This window comes from Bos indicus, chromosome 24, assembly GCF_029378745.1.
Source record: "Bos indicus isolate NIAB-ARS_2022 breed Sahiwal x Tharparkar chromosome 24, NIAB-ARS_B.indTharparkar_mat_pri_1.0, whole genome shotgun sequence".
NCBI lineage: Eukaryota > Metazoa > Chordata > Mammalia > Artiodactyla > Bovidae > Bos > Bos indicus.
In genome coordinates this window covers 40,267,126-40,287,497 of record NC_091783.1, presented here as the reverse complement: position 1 = coordinate 40,287,497, position 20,372 = coordinate 40,267,126, and the positions used below count along the sequence as shown (strand labels likewise).

The window sequence follows — 20,372 nt, the reverse complement described above, 5'->3', positions numbered from 1 at the left end:
CAGTTTAAATGTCATCCCCAAGTTTCCTGCTGGGTACCACTTTCCAGGCATGGGCAGTGGGGGTGAGACCTAGCTGTTTCCCAGCGTCCAGTCCCGGGGAATCTGGGGCACACGTGTGGGAACCCGAGCTCAGAGCCCAGGCCTGAGTGTGTGTCGCTGATTTTTTTTTTTACAGGTTCACTGAGGTGTCACTGACATGTGATAAACTTGACAGCACATATTAATATTTAAAGTGCGCAGCCTGATGACTTTGTGTGTATCCATCCTCCCAATCATCACCTCATTCAGGAAAAAGAGCACACCCACTACCCACAAGGTTTCCTCCTGCCCCTTTGCAGCCCCTCCCGCCCACCCCTCCCTGAAACACCTCACACACTGTTACAAAGTTGAAGACAAAAACAGGAAACAGGAAAGCGACTCTACCCATTGGACAAGTCGGCTATAACCCCGGCTCCAAAACAAGGTAAGGAAATTATAAGACAATTACCGGCCAATTTTTCTTTTGGACCTAGATGTGAAAATCTTCAATAAAATGCTGGTTAGTTGATCTCCTCAATTAGGGAAAAAATATGACCAATTACAATTGCACCCCAGACTCCCTTTTTCTGATTCTCCTGTGTGTTATATATTTTTCACCGAATCTTTGTTCATTTTCCAGTTTTCCTTCCAATTTCCTTGCAGTATTCAATTTGGCTGATACTCTCATTTTATCCTGACATTGGCCGAGCAGCTTGGCTGTTTTCTCATAAGCTCCTGGAGGGGAAATGTGTCCTGGAGGAAGAAAGGATGCTGGTGGGTGGCAATCACCCAGATTTCAAAATGAAAGGAGCAGAGGAGGAGGGAGGTTGTGTTCAATTCCAGTTTTCCTAGATCCTTTTGTTGCTTGTCAGTCTTGTGAATGTGTCTCAAGAAATACCACTAAAGGACCTGGTATAACTTTGTGTCAAAGCTCCGGAATACAAAGGCTGCTTCTTTGATCTGGAGGTTAGGGCCTAACAATTCGGGTTTCTAGGGTAAGGCATTCGTTTTCTATTCCCTCAGTCTGGGCAGCTGTCTTTAGCACGACTCATGGTGTTGAGGATGTGACACGTGGTGAAACGTCGAACATCCATTTATCAACAAATATTTATCACTTAAGTGTGAACTCAATTAAGTGTGAAGTTTGTGAAGACGAAAATGAAGACAATGCTCTGTTGTTTGCATCAAGAAGCACACGTGTACCTTGTCTGCTGTGCGTGTGCTCAGTCGTGTCCTGGTCTTTGTGACCCCATGGACCGTAGCCCACCAGGCTCCTCTGTCCGTGGGATTTCCCAGGCAGGAATACTGGAGTGGGTTGCCATTTCCTTCTCCAGTTAAAACACCATAAAAGCAAGGGCTACGTTGGGGTTCAGTGGGGGTAGAAAGGGATGGGAAGGCTTTAAGATCTTTGCAGGATCTGCCATGGCAGCACTTGAGGAATGACTGCCCAGCTTGCAAAGTGCTTTCACTGTGGTAACGGGAAGGCTGGGGATGGGGTCGGTGGGGCGTGGAGACAGCTGTCCAATGGACACAAAGGGCCCCCAGTGTGGAGTACCGAGAAAGGCTGCAAACTGGGCTGGGCCTTCTCGTGGAGAACCCAGAAAGCTACCTCATGCCCGTCTCCAGCCCATCCCACCACAAAGGCCACCACTCTGATGTCTGTGGCCACATAAGGTAGGTGTGTGATTAAAATTGTACTATTCTACCAGTTTTGCAAAGTGGTTCTCCCATTTCACACGCCCACCAGCAATGAGAATGCCAGTTATTAACGGGGATATTCTTGTGTTTACATAGTGCTATTACATTGTAGTTTAATTATCATTTTCCTAAGGGCTGATCGGAGAAGGCCATGGCACCCCATTCCAGTACTCTTGCTTGGAAAATCCCATGGACGGAGGAGCCTGGTAGGCTGTAGTCCATGGGGTCACTAAGAGTCAAGACACGGCTGAGCAACTTCACTTTCACTTTTCACTTTCATGCATTGGAGAAGGAAATGGCAACCCACTCGTGTTCTTGCCTGGAGAATCCCAGGGACGGGGGAGCCTGGTGGGCTGCCGTCTATGGGGTCACACAGAGTTGGACACGACTGAAGCGACTTAGTAGTAGTAGTAAGGGCTGATAGTGTTGAGTACCTTGCCTTGTAGAGCAACCATTTCTATACTTTGGCAGAATGTTAGTTCAAGTCTTTTGGCCATTTAAAAACATGAGTTGTCTTTATTTTTAATTTTTAGGTATTTGCTGCGTCAGGTCTTCGTTGCAGCACACGGGGTCTTCCTTGTGTCATGCAGGGTGTTTCCTTGCAGTGCACACACTCTTTAGTTGTGGCGCTCTAGCTTAGCTGCTCTGCAGCATGTGGGATCTTAGTTCCCCAACCAGGATTCGAACCTGCGTCCCTTGCAATGTGGATTCCTAACCACCAGGGAAGTACCCGCCTCCCCCCTTTTTTTCTTTTTTTACTCTTGAGCTTTGGCAGAGGATGTAAAGAGTTCTTTACATAGCCTGGGTGTAACATGTGCATTTGACACACACACAATTTTCTCTCAATATGTGGCTTGCCTTTTTGTTAATGATTGTTGTCATTTAGTCGCTCAGTTGTGTCCAACTCTTTGCGACCCCATGGACTGCAGCACGCCAGGCCTCCCTTTTGTTCATTGTCTCCTAGAGTTTGCTCAAACTCATGTTCACTGAGTTGATGATGCATTCCAACCATCTCATTCTCTGTCTCCCCCTTCTCCTCCTGCCCTCAATCTTTCCCCGCATCAGGGTCTTTTCTAATGAGTCGGCTCTTCGCATCAGGTGGCCAAAATAATGATATATTTGCTTAAAATCTTGTGGATCCAGATTGTCAATTATTTCCTTGTACAGCTGAGTGTTTGCTGTCCCATGGTACTGTGATGTGCTGAGGGTTACGTGGGAGAAAAGCCTGTTCCTAGTTTGTCATCTGAGGACATGGAGCCAAGAACCACAGCAAAGCCCACTGCTGTGCCGTAATAAACACGTTGTACAAATGCAGAGCAACTGCTGAGAATGAACTGTTACGGCATTAAAGTTCATGAATAAGATGACAATGTGTAGAGTCCACATGTGATTATTAGTTGATAAAACTCAGATGAACCTTTGGTGATGGTCTCCCCTCCCCCAAGATCTGTCTGGCCTGTCAGGAAAGGTGTCATTTCTTGCTGGGAAGATGAGACAAGCAGATCTGGGGGGCCCCCAGCACCCCAGGAGCTCCAGATTCTTTTCCATCTGCTCGTGTGCTCTGCTGTCAAAGCCCATTTGGCAGAGATCTTTGGAATTGAGCTAATGTACTTCGTCACTTGTTACAGCCAGCCAGATTCCAAATTGATCTAGTGGAAGAGATGGCAGCTGGGCTCAGGCAGGGTGAGAACCTTCCAGGACGGCCAGCAGAGAAAGCACACACTCCCCAGTCAAGAGCCATGGGAAGGGAGAGTCCTCGGAGCAACTAACCGGGGGCCTGGGATGACAGCTTCATCAACCATGGAGCAGGAAATGTGGATTTAATTTGCATCCCCCTAGTGGCACACGATGCTGAACATTTAAACACGTGGTTACTGGCGATTTGTATATTTTCTTTCGTGAAGGATCTATTCAAGTCTTCCCCCATTTAAAGAAATTAGGTTGCCTGTCTTTTTTTTTTTAATGAGTTCTTGATATAGCCTGAATATTAGTCCTTTGTTAAATATATGCTTTACAATTATATTTTTCCCAACCTGATTTTTATATAATAATCTTGTACGCCATGACCTTGCTAAATCATCTTATTAGTTCTAATAGCTGAAGGTACCTTAGGCTTTTGTATATAAATGATCATATTATTTGCAGATGGAGACTATTTTATCTCTTCTAATCTTTATGCCTTTTTATTAGCTACTGTTCTTGCCTTTGGTATATGGTAAAATGTTGAGTGTAAAAAAAATCATGAATGAGTCAAATATTCTTTTCTGTATCTATTGAAACTATATATATATTTTCAAAAGCACATATTAAAAGGCACTAACTCAAACAAGTTTAGTAAATAGCTTTGCACAAACATCCACCATTACCCCAGTGCCTATAACATCACCATTTATGATAGATGGCCAAGACTGGGCTCAAAACACAAACCTTCTGACTGTAAGGCTCCTTTTCTTTCACCAGCGCACCATGGTGTCTTCGGACTAGTTGAACGTAAGACATCTCATGATAATGCTTTTGGTTTTTTCCTCTTTATTTTTATGAATAAAATGCAACATACATATTATACTTGGCAATGAAACTGACGGGATGAAAGAACATTAACTCTTGAGATGGGAGACAACATAAAAAATTGGCATCCTAGGGACAACATGACTTTTCAATCAAATCACATCATTTCCAAGAACAGCTGGAAAATACCTGAAAGAAAAGATGTCATTTTTAAATTAAGGTGGTGTGTGTGTGTACAACTGTTGAAAAATGTTTGAACATTTTAATCCATGTCATATTATTTTTTAAGTGACATGTTTATGAAAAAAAAAAAAAAAAACAGCTGAAAGTGCCAGACAGAAAATAGAAAACTAGAGTCCCAGAATATATATTCCTTTCAGATGTGTAATACATTTATGAAAAACAGTTGAAATATGTTTGATAGAAAGAAGGGGCACTTTAATCTCACGTGACTTTCAGTCAAGTGCAATGTGGGGAAAACAGCTGAAAATGCGTGAAATTTGATGAAGTGAATTCCTACATTTGAAAACCTGTGACTCCACAGGGTTAAACACACAAGACGATGACTAAAGGACAGATTCTCTCGGCCTCTACAACACACATCACAGTTACAGAGTATTTTTGGTTTTAAAGCTTTTGCTAAAAATATTTTACATCATTAAATGCATATTATTAAATGTACATTGAAAGCTAACTGAAGTGACTTAAATAATAAGATCAGGGACCATTTGTAACAAAAATTGTTAACGTCCGTCATTCCCCCCCCCAAGGAAAGACAAGTGAGGTAGTTTATACTGTATATACATTGTAAAGAGATTAATATTCCAGTTTGTTCAAAGATCTCCCCTTGAACTCACTGAACTCATTGTTCAGTGACCTGTAGAATCATATCCTCAAGGGAGCTGTTTAGCAAAGGGATCTTCTTTTGTAGACTGGAGGCAAGAAGGAGCGCGTTCTAGTGTTTTTTTTCTGAATAAGTCTTCCTAAAACGTTAACTTTCTCTAGCGCTCTCCTAGATGTCATTTTCCTAACTGCACACGAAGAGCGCATGGGACAAGGTGAGGGGAAGCTACCAAGAACAGAATTTAGAAGCCCAGGGTCTGACTTGTCTTTTGTTTGCAGATACACTATTCATGTTTGCCTTTACACTATTCATTTTTACAGATGACTGTAACTATTGCCAAAACAACTCTTCATAAGGCAAGTATAGTTTTTTCAACACTTAGGTGACTGCCATTTTTGAGTTTTAGTTGTACGGGTTTGTTTATTCACTAAGAATAAACTCAAGTTTTAAAAAAAGTAATAAAATCAGTAAAAAGAACTTTTTTAACCTCACAAAAATTAGTTTATGTGTCTACTGGAAATTCTTCTCTGATCAGTTAATTGTATGACTAAGAATTCAAGTTACATCCAATATATTGGTATTGACATGGGCTTCCATATTATATAGTTATTTTAAAGTTGTCACACATCCTTGAAGGCAGTGATTAATTTAAGATTATTGACTGGGCTGAGCCTTTGACATCTAAACGACGTCACATCTTATCCACATCAAATGTGGATAAGAAATTCAGAAACTTAATTTTTTTAACTGTCATTTTTTAGCCATTTATTTAAAACTAATGACTTAATGGGGTAAATCTTAAAACTTTTAGAAGTCTTCCATCAGTGCTAATGTGTTTTCAGTCAAAAGAAATAAAAATTCCAAAATTAAAAATAAAAAATTGGCTAGGTTGGTGAACTTTCTAAGCACAACAGAATTTACTCTAAATGAGAGGAAATTCAGTTAGAGAAATCAGTCATTGTTTTAATATATACACAGAAGTGTAAGGCACCTAATTTGAAGAACTTCCTTGTATGTGGGCATCAGTTACAGCCATCTTATGTCTTGGAACTTAGCGACTAATACACGAAGTAAAATGCTTACTCCTGTTGTTTGAATTGCAAGAATGATAACTGCATTTTCTCAGACCCTCAAAGTTCATTATGCAAACTCACATGCTGTCAATTAGCCATACATTGAAAACTGATGAAATATAGGAATAAATATAAACCAACAGAATGCATGTTTTTCTTCCACTGGGTTTTCAAGCAAAGGAAATAAAAACTCTCAAATAAACAAAATGAATGGATATTAGCTTTCCACAAAAATGTAACACAGCTCCAATGGGCAGGAACGTTGAATATAAATCAAGGTTTTATAGATATCAAGGCATAATGAGCATGGAAAAGATTTCTTCTAGAATACAGGCTTAAATTATCATCACATTATGTTCTGAGACTTGGTAAGTAGATAAAGGGCTTCCCAGGTGGCACTAGTGGTAAAGAACCCACCTACCAATGCAAGTAGATAAAGTGTTTTCTTCATTTGTAAGCAACTTTGTCTGTTGTTTGAACTGCAAAGGAGAGTCATTTGGATGTTAAATTTCATTAAAACTCACATAAGCTTGTCAAAATCTCAAGCTGTAGATCTAATCCAAAGCACACATGTGGGATAAGTGAGACCTCTATCCCTGTTTCTACATGCTGCAGTCCCCAGAGGAAAGGCAGGGCTCCCTGACCTCTCAGCACATGTCAGATCTGCTCTCAGAATCGTGGAGAACTGTGCTTTCTCACCAACTGCAGGCCTGGAAAAATGGCCCTGTGGGCTTCTGGGAGCAAGTCAGTTTTCAGGTCACCCAACATGCATCTGATTCTAAAGCCTGATGCTAATCCATGGGGCCTGGCCAAGTCTATGATGGATGAACACAAACAAAATCTGTTTTTATAGCATAGGAAGTCTGGATAGAATGGTATTTTTCAGCACTCTTGGATAAAGAGCAGTTGGATAAAGGCAGTTCTGCATTTGAACACTGGGGCTGCAGAAGTGATTATCTACAGTCATGAAACTTAAAAAACGATCTGTTTGGGGAGGAAAGACAATCTGGGCCTGGCACATGGAGAGCTATTCACTGAGCACCATCATCATGATGAGAAACAGAAGCTCCAGGACTGCTGACTACACCGAAGGTTATGGAAGCACAAGAAAATCCTTTGTAAACCTGACCTTAACTATGTGTTCATAACAGAGTACGCTTTAAAAGTATCCGTTCTCAATAGTCCATGATGGGGAAATGTTCACTTGCACCAGAAAGCAGGCAGTCACAACACGGTACAGCATTCAGAACAGTACAGTGGGCTGTACACAGAAGTTCCTCCTCCTCCAATTCAGGAGCAAGTCAGAGCATAAATATTGTATGTGTGACTTTGGAAACAGATTCTCTTTGGAAAGGAGATCTAAATTACTGTTCAGAGAAGAAATTTTTGTGTTTTTTTCTTGCATTCTTATTCAAAAAGGTCTCTCTATATATATATAAAACATAGGTATAAAAAAGTCTCTTCTACCTCCTGTGTTTGGCAGCATTTGCTACGTCGAGAAGTGCCTCTTATCCCCAGGTATAAAGACCAAGCTCATTTCTGTTGTGAGTCAAAGTATCAGAAATGATGAGAGCTCCATATTCTATGCTGGCCTTTCTTCTGGAAGGATCACACCCTCTTTCCTTCACTCTTACCAAGGAACCACCATGAGATGGCTTCAGCTCAGATGGTCAACCAGCTCCTCATCCACGATTCATGCTGACAATTCCGGGAGACACCAGTTGGGCTGAGAAACACTGAGAGGGTCTAGGGACAGACATGTCGGAAGCTTGCTTTTCCCCTACTGAATGTAGGACTCCTTGGCGTGTAATATATGATAGCTGCCATCTTGGGGGGTGATTTCAAACACTCTGTTGGGGTTTAATCATCCATTCTGCCTGGGGATTCACATGATAAACATCCAGTATATAAGCATCCGGATCCAAGCAGTGCTGTCCTAAAAGAAATGAAAATTGGAGAATGTTTTCAAAAAGGCCATACTTCTATGCATGGGCATATTTTTGTGTATGGGTGTTGCAAGTCTCAAATAAGGCCAACATCATTCTCTCAGCTAAAAGCAGATTCAGTTTAAAGTTTCCAGCACAGCCAACCTACCTTCCTTCCCTCTTTCCTTTCTTTCTTTCTGACTGTGAAGTACTCCAAACAAACCCCATGTGACACTGTGGGAAAAAACAGACTAACCCCAGGAAAACTGCTCCCCAGATCACCACACCAATTAGAAAAACATGGCAAGAACCTGTTTCAGGCATCAGCTCATTTATATGATGATGATCACTGATGATCATCTATGTGATAATACATGTCCTCTAATTTTTTTTTTTTTTTTACAGATAGTAACTTGACCAGGACTAAGGATGAGCATGAAGTTTCATTTTAGGAGTGGTCATTTCATTTCTCCTGTGGGAAGAAGATCTGGAATAACAACAGAAAGGGGCAAATGCCTTTGAAAATTCTTATGTACAGTGTGTTTGAAATGTGCACTCAAGTCTCAAACAAAATACCAAGATTTCATTGCTTGCTTGACTCATTCATTCAGTTCTCAAGTATTTCTCGAGCCATTATGGTGTCGAGCATTATTCTAAGGGCTGAGGCCACAGCAATGCACCAGACAGGTAAAAATATCTGCCCTCTTGCTTATGTTCTAAAAGTGGTAAAAGGCAACTAGTAAATAAGAAAGTATGATGGGAAGTAAGCCCGATGATGATTAGAACGTGAGAGAATGAGAAAGCCGGGAAGGCAGAAAGAGGATCCCGTCCAGAAAGCTCTCACTGAGAAGCTGAGACACCGGCAAAGCTGCCAGGTGAGGGAGTGAGGAGAGGGTCATCCGAGGGAGGGTGCTCTGGGCCCGAGTCGGAGCAGAGGCGAAGGCCCAGGACAAGATGGCTGGTGACCGGATGTGAAGGTGGGTGTCGAGGTGGGTCTGGATGTAAACCTGAGAGAAGGCGGCACCCAGATGCCTCCAGAGCAGGGAGACGGACGAGCTCACCATGGAGACAAGTGCAGAGAGAACCGTCCCCTGCGCTCAGAGGGTGAGAGGATGAGGAGTAACAGGCAGAAGACGCTCAGAAGGAGCGGCCTGGGAAGTGGGGATGGAGGGCGGGGGAGCCAGGCGCCCGGGGCCCTGGACAACAGGGGAAGAGGGCACTGTTTTCAAAGGAGGGAAGGATCAACTCGGGTGCTTATGAAGACAGAAGGAAGCCCTGGATCTCACACCTGAGAGTCCTCTGCTGACCTGGACGAAAGAGCAATTCTGGTGAAGTGTCGAGGTGTAAAGCCTGACTGGAGTGGCTTCAGGAGAGAAGGGGGAGAGACTGGAGCAGATGACCAGCTCAAGGAGCTGTCATCACAAGTGGAGCAGAGAAATGGGAGTCGACTGGAAGGGGTCGAGAGAGTTGTGTGGAGATGAGCGGAGTTCCAGAAATGTTTATGCAGAGAGAAATGGTGGGGTTGGGAGGGGAGAGCTGACGACAGAGGGGACGATGACCACAGTCCTCATCAGCAGCAGGGACGCGCCGGCCGCAAACAGGAGCACGAGGATTTCATCCCAACCGTGAGGGGCAAGAGGGAGCTAAGGGCACACGCACGGGGATGGAATTTTCTTTTTATTCCTTCCTGTCCCCTCTTGGGGAAGAGGATGAACCTGGACTGAGAGCTGAACAGTGATGTTCAACCAAAAGGATGTCAAGACTCTGAAAGTGCCACAGTTTCTCCTTTCATTTGCATGACTCTCCAGAGACGCTCTAACTTTCAGAGTCATCCTTAAAAGACTCAGAAATCTACTCCACATCAACTACAGTATTTACATGCAAATTTTGAGAATATTTTAGGAACACTTTTTAGGAAAGTTACACTATTCTTATGTGAGATTTAAAAAAAAAACACACACTTTGATTTTGATTTTATATCTAAGAAACTTGTAAAATATGTTTTTATTAACACAATTGTTGTTCAGTGGCTCAGTCGCCTCTGATACTTTGCAACCCCGTGGACTGCAGCATGCCAGGCTTCCCTGTCCTTCACTATCTCCCAGAATTTGCTCAAACTCATGTCCATTGAGTCAGTGATGCCATCCTACCATCTCTTATTAACCCAGTAATAGCATCCTGTTTCCTTTAGAGCATTACTCAGAGTAATCAGCAGATTACTCAGTTTCTCTGCTCCAGGAGATGGTGAAGGACAGGAAAGCCTGGCGTGCTGCAGTCTATGGGGTCACAAAGAGTGGGACCTGACTTAGTGACTGAACAACAACAGAGTAATCAGAGCCTGTAGGAGTAAAAATTATTGACAAATGCTTACCTATATTACCTCCAATTTCATATAAGCTTTGGTTCTGGATCTTAATGCATTCCGATGAACCATGACTGAGAAAAGAAGAAAGCGATATAATTTTAACCCTCTCCAGAGATTCTGAGGTAAACCTGTGGATTAAGTAACCATAGCAGCAAACAATTCATTCTGCTTTGAGTGGAATACACCCCACAAATCATGATGACGACTGAAGGGAGGATAAAAGCTTTTTTTGGTCTGTTTGACACAGCGAAGCCTCTGAGGCAGAGAGGAAGACGGATGCAGCCGGGCTCCACAGCCACCCCGGCCTCTCGTCCACGACTGTCACACTGTCAGCTCCACTCGAGAGGGGACACGGTTGCAGACATATCGAGGCTGGCCAAGGAGCAGCTGGGCTTCACACTGCCATGTCACGGGCCACATCACTCTCGGTTCAAAAGCAATCCAGCCTCACTTCTGCCGTTGTCAAAAATCGAACGGAGCTCTCTCCTTCGCCCATGCCTCACTTCTAAGCTTGCCCAGTGCTTTGCAAACTAACGCTGACTTTGTTGTATGTCTCTGCCCGATAATGAAAGCAAGTCCGAGCAAATAATTGGCCAATTTTAATTTTCCACCCTGGACTAGGCTGCCAGGATAGAAGAGTCTGGAAAGGCCACTGCTGAGCTCCGGTTCCTTGAACTGTCAGCCTGCTTACTTACAGACATGGTTACAGACTATCCTCTCTCTCCACTGTGAAGGAGAAGGATATGCACCCTCTTTGTTTAGTTAAACATTTTATTTCAGATAGTTGTAGATCTGTATGTAGATATAAGAAAATATACACACATCCTGTGTACTTCTTTCCTGGTTTCCCTGATAGTAAAATCTTGCAATATCTGAGTGCGATGTCACAACAGAAGGGCCCCATGGATTCAGTGAAGCTACAGTGTTTCCTGCTCCACACGGTCCCCCTAGTTCCCACTAATAGCCCCACACCCCGCCTTTGTCCTTATCCTCCACCATTTACCATGACTTAACGTTCTTTAGTGTGACTAAGGCAGACATGGCTCAGCCAGTAAAGAATCTGCCTGCAATGTAGGAGACCTGAGTTTGATCCCTGGGTCAGGAAGATCCCCTGGAGAAGGGAATGGCAACCCATTCCAGTACTCTTACCTGGAGAATTCCATGGACAGAGGAGCCTGACAGGCTACAGTCCATGGGGTCACAGAGAGTCGGACACGACTGAGCAACTAACATCTTCACACTTTCAAGGCGGACATGCAAAAATATTTTGTCAACATCACTCTGATCCTAAGGTTCATTGATAGTAGGTTTTATGACGTTCACTCCACTACATAAACTGTACTTGTTACAGTCATGTTAAAGCCCAGTGGAGCCTGGAATAACAATATGCCTGGAAATCTATCAAGATATATAAAAACTAACTTGCTAAAATTTTTATCCAAATAAAAAGTAAAACTCAATGAGTAAATGAAGCCACCAAGACAGAAAATCTACCTATTTAAGAATCTCAATTGTAGAAGTTCCTTGGAAAAAAAAGCTTTTGTTATTGATAATTCTACAGTATACTTCTTTCTCTACTTTTGATTCTTCAGTTACTGGTGAAGTCCTTAAAGTGAAAGGTTCTAATTTTTCAAAAAGGTCAAATTTTCAAATAAAAGATTTGCTCATCAGATAAAAGCCCATCTGCCTTATAGAGACTCTCACGTCTACTCACCTGTTCTCACATTGAAATTTTGCCAGGATGTCTTTGACTTTGGTTTGACTGTTGAGTTGAATGGCCATGGACACCTTGGAGAGAAGGGGCGCGTGGACCCTTATGACGCCCTCTGGCACGTCGGACTGCCAAGGAGGAAAAAGGCAGCACATTTTGTCAAACTCAGTGATTGCACTTAAGACACACGGAAATCAGTGGCATTCCAAATGAGGGAAATGTGGAAACATGATGGGGATTCAGCCAGAACAGAACACTTCTTCCTTTCTTACAGGAGATCCGCTAAACTAAACTTAACCTGGGGTTTTACTTCTGTTACAGGCTTTGGTCTCACTATAACGCCTTAAAATCACAAGAGAGGGGACTCCCTGGTGGTCCGGTGGCCAAGACTGTGCTCCCAATGCTGAGGGCCCACATTCAATCCTTGGTCAGGGAACTAGATCCCACTTGCTGCAACTAAAGATCCTGTGTGCTCCAACGAAGACTGAAGAGCCTGCGTGCCACAGCTAAGACCCGGTGCAGCCAGATAAACAAATAAATATTTTTTATAAGTCATGAGGGAAGTGAAACTGGGTTGTGACAGAAATCTAATGTTTCTATCCATGCATTTTTTTGAACAATGTCCTAAATAGGCCTACTTGAAGCAGGATTCTGTATTTCAATTTTTTTTAAGAAAGTCAACCTTCTGAAAATTTAAGGATCTATTTGAAATGTGCCTTTCAAATATACCTGTTTCTTTAGTCAGCAGCAATGAATGGTAATCCCAAATTGCATTCCTGATGGACACCGAACTCGACCCCTCAAAGTGTGCTAGGAGCACTGCGAAGTGTGGGTGGCTGGGAGGGGTGTGCTGCTCTCGTGTGCTCTGATGGGCCCTGGGACCTCAGAGCTCCCGTCTGCATGGAACAGTCAAAGAATGGTGCTGTCTAATGGACAGTAAAGTCTGTTCTGTTCTAACTGGATGGAAATTTCCCATTGTTTCAAAATTTTGAGTGTTTTAAATATTAATTATCTATTTAGAGATGGACAGAAAGAAATAAATTTCTATCTGAGGATCTGGCTATACCTCAGGTAATTGCTTTAAATAATCTGTGTGTTATCAAAGGATGGTATTGTTGATGTAGAAGGTTCATGTGATTTGACTCACTATATCCTCTAGAAGAAATATGGGTTGAATTGTGTAGAAGTCCTAAGCCCCAGGACCTCAGAATGTGACCTTGTGGAAACAGGAGTACAATGTGCCCTTAATCCAAGGCCCAGTGCACTCCAGTGACCAGCCACTGTACTCTGGTGACCACTGTCCTTATAAGAGGAGAAGACACACACACGCACACACACTCACACGCACGTGGGGTGAATGCCATGTAAAGATGGAAGCAGAGACTGGATGATGCCTCATCCACAGCTAAGGAAGGCCCAGGACTGCCGGCATGGACGAAAGCTAAGAATGATGTCAGAATCACACACTCCTTTCACAGCCTTCAGAAGGAATCAACCAAACAACACCTTGGTTTCAGAGCTTCAGCCTCCAGAACTGTGGGAAAGTAAATTCTATCACGTCAGTCCACCCTGTTTGTGGCACTGTTACTGCAGCACTAGGAAACTATTTTTAAAGGATAAGTTCTTACAATACATTTCTACTATTACCGGCGAGAACCAGGAGAGCATGCAGGAATGGCCAATGCCAGGGGTCGGGAGCTGGGAGGGAGCAGGGAGCTAAGAGCACCCTCCTAAAACACTCTTTGGAGCATCTCAGGTCCCTCCTCTACCAGCGCCCCCCAGAAGCCTCTGAAGATGAATTCCACACTCCTGACATTACTGAGACTGTTATAATGATCACAGGCTCCCTCTAACTTTCCAGGGTATTCACTCTTGTGAACAGAACCCCTAGCCACAAATTCCAAGTCATCAGTTAGTTGAGTCCCTGTACCATTCCTTCACATGCTACACTGAAAATGTCAAGTGTGAAGGGATATCATGACCAAAATTAGACACAGATAAGGTAGATACAGCCAAAGAATATTTTGTAAGGAGTTAATAATTAGGGAGGAGACAGAATAATTTGTTTCCTTACCATTCTTCTTGTAGAGGGTGATTTTTGCAGTACCTTTGATGTCTTGGGGCTTGTAACCTAAAAAAAAAACACATACACACACACAAAACACATTTAATCTTTAGAATTGATACAGAGAAAACAAGCACGTACCGCTGCTAGAAGTGTAAACTGGTAGAACCTTTATGGAAAACATTTTGGCAATATTTACCAATTATAAAATATATTCACTCTGACCCAATTCCACATCTATAACTTCATCCTACAAATAGTCTTCATTTGTGAGAAATGACATATGTGTAAGTTTATTCACTGATGCATAAACTTTAACAGCAAAAGGTTGGACACAATCTAACTATTCAACAATCTGGGAATATTTAAATAAGTTAGTGTGTCTTTGGAATATCATGCAAAAGAAGCAAAAAGGAAGGCTCTGTGGACTGACGTGGAATAACCACTATGATTCCATAAGTCATTAAAGATGATGCAGCACAGAGTTTCACCTACATTACCATTCATGTGAAAAAGGTGAAGACCGTATCCTCATATTTGCTTGTATGTCACAGCACCTCTCTACAAGTAAATATACCTGTGTGTTCCCGTGCACACACGCTGTCACTGGTTATATTACTTGTCCTCAGGAGGGGAAGTTAGAGCTGACCAACTTTTTTCTACAGTTTCTCCCCTTTCAATCTTTTGAATTTTATAAACTGTCAATGAACTATCAGTCTAAGTCAAGAAGTAAAAATACGATATAGTACAAGAGAACCAAAGAAAGACTATTTCTTCATCTTTAAGTGCTTGCTTCCATGGTATTTATAACCTTTTAAAATTCCACTTAGTTCTATTTATAATTAAAACACTGAAGCAACGGACATGCATAAAGCATCACACAGTTCTTTACACCCACGTTATGTGAGTTGGTGCTGAAGACAACTTGGTGAAATAGGTAGGTATCATGACTTTTCCCCCCAGAGTGAAAATGTAAGAAAATTGAGGCTCAGAGATAGACTTAAATTTGCCTGGGCTCGCAAAGCCTGACCTGACCTCAGATTCAGCTCCACACACATCATACTAACACCATTACAATTTTCCAGAATGAAAACGGCAAAGAATAAGAAATCTAGAAGTCTGTCCCTCCATAAAAGCAGTGAACAAACTGGAAAAACCTGTCCCTGTCATCTTCTTCAGAACTCTAGAAACTAACCCCAAAGTGGCAGCCAGGGGAGTGCTTAAGTAAGAAAAACGACTGAGTCTTGATAAGAATGGTGAACTCAGTGGCATTTTAGCTTACATTTTCCCATCTCTGCTCCACAGCTCAGCGACAGCCTTGAAAATAACCGCCTGCATTCCTGGTGCAGGTTCTGAAGGGCGTGGAAGGGACCTCATTCACAAGGAATTCTAGTTATTTGTTCCCTGGAAGACTGGCTGGCCTCTATCTTGTCTGACTTGGAACCTGACCAGTGCTAAAGCGGTGTGATGTTGAAAACATTTATAGGCAAATGTTTTAATCACTGCTGCCTGATGCAGTGCCTAAGAGCAGGGGAAAATATAAACTAATTAAAAATCTTGGGAGGCAAGCCAAGGGAACTAGATGCTTTGGGGAGTAAGGTCTTTGAAAAGCTTCAACATATTCCTGAGAACTTAGAAGGTCATGTGCATGCTCAGGGCTGTGCACATATTCAGGAAAGACCTGAATGATCCTAAGTGCTCACCTCTGGCTGACCTTTAAGCACTGTCCAAAGAGGAACTGAAGTTCAGGCCAAGTTGTAAGCTGCCTGGCTGAACGCTGAAGGTGTGTCAAGCACACAGCACACAGAGCTCATCTGCAAAGACTGGGAGATATTTTTGGCTCCAGGTATCTAAGAAAATCTCTGTGCAAACACCAGCAAACCACTAGGCTAATGGAACAGAGATTTCAGCAGCCACACAAAACATAGAGACATAAGAAAATTAGTTCAGCGGCAAAGTCATTAACAAATGTATAACAGCTATAACAAACAGCAACCCTGGGGCGGAGGAAGAATCTGAAGTTGACCTAGGAGACATCTGTAGGACAGTGACAGCAGAATCCATTCTTAAGCACATATAAAACACTGTCCAGGACAGACAGTATGTTAGACCACAAAACAGGTCTCAGTCAAGTTTAAAATATCAAAATAATACAACACATGCTACATAGCCACCATGGAATAAAATTAGAAATCAATAACAAAAGGAAATTTAGAAAATTTATGCCTAAATAACCAATGGGTCAAAGGGAAATTAGAAAATACCTTGAAATGAACAATAATGAAACAGTACACCAAAACCCAGAGAAAAATTTATAGAAGGAAATGCTTACTTTAAAAAAAGACCTCAAATTAGTAGCCTAACTTTCCATCTTACGAAACTAAAAAAAGCCAGCCAAACTCAAAACAAGCATAAAGAAGGAAAAAATAAAGATCTGAGTTTTAATAAGGGCTAGAGAAAAACAAAATATAGAGAAAATCAATGAAACAAAAGCTGGCTCTTCAAAAAGACCAAAGAAATTGACAACCCTTTGGCTAGATTCACCAAGAAAAAAGATTTAAATTATTAATCAAAAGTATGAGAGGGAACATTAATACAAACCTTAGAGAAATAAAAAAGATCATAATACTATTTATATGAACAATTAGTATTTCAACAAATTAGATAACCTAGATGATATAAAGTCCTAGAAACACACTGACTATCAATACAGACTCAAAAAGAAACAGAAAATCTTGAATGAAGCTATAACAAGACCTTGAGTTAGTAGTAAAAAAATTCTTACAGAGAAAAGTCCAGGACCAGGTGACTTCACTGGTGAATTTTACCTCATGTTTAAAGAAATAACACTAATCTTTCTCAAACTCTTTCAAAAAATAGAAGGAGGAACCACTTTTTAACTCATTCTGTAAGGCTGTTATTTCCCTAATACCAAATCCAGACAAAGACATAACAAGAACAAAAAACTAAAGGCCAATATCCCTTATAAAAGTTGGTGCAAAAATCCTCATCAAAGTACTTACAACTGAACATAGAGTTGCCATATGACCCAAGAGATGCCCAAGAAAAATGCAAAACAAACAAACAAACAAAGCAAGGTAGTGATGCGCGCCACATCGGGGTGAACCCTGAGCACTATGCTAAGTGACAGAAGCCATGTACACAACAGGCCACATATTGTATGATTCCAGTTACATGAAATGTCCAGGTAGGTAAATTCATAGAGATAGAAAGTAGGTGAGAGTTTGTCAGGGATCGTGGGGAGGGGAGTAGTGAGGAGTGAATGCCTAACTGGTATGGGGTTTCTTTTGGGGATGGTAAAGATATTCTGAAGTTAGACAGTGGTGATGTTGTACAACACTGCCAATTATACTAGAAATAGATACTAAAAATTACACTTTTTGAAATAGTTAGAATGGCAAATTTTATGTGTGAATTTTTTCTCAACTAAAACAAAAAATTTTCCCCAAATTTAGTATGTTGGTTCTACTTGATCTGAAATCACTTTGCCTGTATATAGTGAGGAAACACAGCCATCCATCCTGACTACCTCGGGATTCACTATTTCTTTCCTTGAATGAACTCTCCTCTCTTTGTTCCCTTTAGAATGCTATCCATCCTTCAAGATGCAGTTCAAATGCCACTTTCTCCACGAAGCCTCCACATGCTCCACATTGGACACACTTCTTTCTCCTCTATGTGAGCCCCAGCCCGCTATCTGCACAACACGCCTGACATGGAATGCATATTCATGGCTCTTGTGTACACTTCTCTATCAGGTTATCTCTCTGCTGGATACACATTCCTTTAAGGACAAAGTGAGTTTCCTGTACCTCTGCATCCTCCTCAAGGCCAAATGCTATGCCTGATACTCGCGATCGTCCTCAGAGATCTTTAAAGCAGTAAAGATAATTCTTCTAAAGCCTGTTCCCATTATGCATCTCCACACAAGCAACTGTGCTAAGGCAAAAATTCTTTGAAGTGCAACAAATTTACATTAAATAACTTGAGGATTAGATATCCTTTCAGCATCCAATCACCATGGAAATCTCAGTCTCTAGCTATTAGATACACTGACAGCTGGACCACCCTTAAATCCAGTTCACGGGGATTAAAATGTTGACTCTCAGCATCTGTAAGAACCATTTGCCCTTAAGTACTTGAGAGAATATTAACAGAATTATCTTTATTAATATTAATGAATTATCTCTCATGATGATAGACGGAATTCAAAAACTTCAAGCAACACCTAATTCAACGAAATGGAACTACCACAGCACTCTGTCATGAATGCAATTTCCACAGTGTTTACAGTCACAAGAGTGACACTTTGTGAGAACATAACAATTCTGCTTCTAAATTACAAGCTACTTTGTGCATCCCTTTGAGACAGTAGAGCCTGGTGGTCATGATATTCATGCATTTATTTATTGTCTCATTACCCCTCGTTCTATGGTCTTCCTCCTTAGCAGCTTTTTGACACTTGGGAGCGGCTTCTTTAACAACATGGTGGCTTCATTCATTCTTCTGACTTGAGAGATTAAGAAAGACGGAACCTGGAGAAGAAACAGAGCCTGAAAAGAAGGAAAACATGTGGATTGACCCTCCCTGGTAGAGTCTATCTTCAGTTTTGTTTACTCCTTCTGGCCACTCAGTATCCAGGAACCAGGAACTGTGGTTCTGTCCTCATAAAGATTAGGAAAATCTATTAGGATTCCTTTCAAGGAAAATATGTTTGGGAGCGAGCAGCCCTATGGAATGCAAAAGACACCACCAGGAACCCGGGATCATGTCTCCCATCTCCCCCTGTGATTGAGGGCACTGCTCGCTCACCAGCCTTTATGTTTCCTGGGTGGGTGCCGGTGGACGCAAGAGGAACATCCAGGTCGTCACATCGGTACTCACCGTCCACAACATCTCCTGGTACTTGAGCATCAGACGGATGATGTGGGCAGCAGTGTTTGCTAAGAGTAATTCTTCACAGTCAGAATGTTTGCTTCTACTGAAGAAAAGATTTGGTGCCATGACGGTAGAAATGTTCCATATACTCATGCGGTTTTTTGATTCATTGGCAATGACTTTATTGAAGAATGTCATGAGGGCCTAATAAGAAGCAGCACGGGGTCACACTAGTTGTAAATCATAAAAAGGCATTGCTGATTACTGTCATTCATTTCTGTACCCACTCACCAGGCCTCTAGAAAATGGTCAGAACTAAAGAATGGCTAAACATGTCACGTTTCTTCTTTAATTGCTTGAAAGTGTGGATGAGATATGTGAAGAATTTATTCATTTCTCTGCTTCATAAAAGTAGCTCCATTTTTTATGGAATTTGTCATATTGGGATCACTATAAATAATAGTTTGCATTTTCTTATTTTCTTTTATCTTAAGCAAGTTTGACAGATATTAAAATTAAACAATAAACAAGGGAGAAAAAACACTACAGCTCAAATAAACATGAAATGCAGTTTTGTTGTGAAGGAGGAAAAGTAACTCACTCTTAATTTAAGGCAATATTGTTAAAAATATTTTCTGTTTCCTTGGGAAAGAAAAACACATTTTAAAAAACTGAGCTTTAAAATAAATAAGTTATGAAGTAAATAAGTTATGGGGATATAGCACATAGCATGATGACTATAGTCAATAATATTGTATTGCATATTTGAAAATTACTAAGAGAGTAAATCTTAATAGTTCTCTCAAGAAAAAAAGATTTTCTGTAATGGTGATGGAGGGTAACAAGACTTACTATGGTGATTGCTCTGCAGTGCATACTAATATCAAAACATCATGCTGTATATTTGAAATCAATGTTATATGTCAAAAGTGAAAGTCACTCAGTCATGTCCAACTCTATGCAAACCCATGGACTGTATAGGGGTCCAGACTGTATAGATTCTCCAGGCCAGAACACTGGAGTGGGTAGCCATTCCCTTCTCCAAAGGATCTTCCCAACCCAGGGATGGAACTCATGTCTCCCTCATGGCAGGCGGATTCTTTACCATCTGAGCCACCAGGGAAGTCCCAGAATACTGGAGTGGGGAGCCAATCCCTTCTCCAGAGGATTGTATGCCAATAACTCAATTAAAATTTTAAAAACAAAGAGATTAAAAAATAAAACAATTTAAAGAATAGCAACAACAAAATGAGTATCTAATTTCTC

At 41.6% G+C, this 20,372-nt stretch overlaps 1 protein-coding gene across 2 annotated transcripts in view; it reads right to left on the bottom strand.

The window, feature by feature from the left end:
• Positions 1–4,225: 4,225 nt before the first annotated feature.
• ARHGAP28 (Rho GTPase activating protein 28) overlaps positions 4,226–20,372 on the bottom strand; it is a 139,387-nt gene continuing 123,240 nt past the window's right edge. For both annotated transcript variants that reach the window (XM_019986426.2, XM_070778922.1), the window contains exons 14-19: positions 19,113–19,310; positions 18,650–18,763; positions 14,217–14,273; positions 12,146–12,270; positions 10,438–10,502; positions 4,226–8,077 (exon numbers count right to left, since the gene is read on the bottom strand). In XM_019986426.2, coding sequence (XP_019841985.2) covers positions 7,983–8,077; positions 10,438–10,502; positions 12,146–12,270; positions 14,217–14,273; positions 18,650–18,763; positions 19,113–19,310 — 654 coding nt within the window. In that variant the 3' untranslated portion in view covers positions 4,226–7,982. The remainder of the gene's footprint in view (positions 8,078–10,437; positions 10,503–12,145; positions 12,271–14,216; positions 14,274–18,649; positions 18,764–19,112; positions 19,311–20,372) is intronic.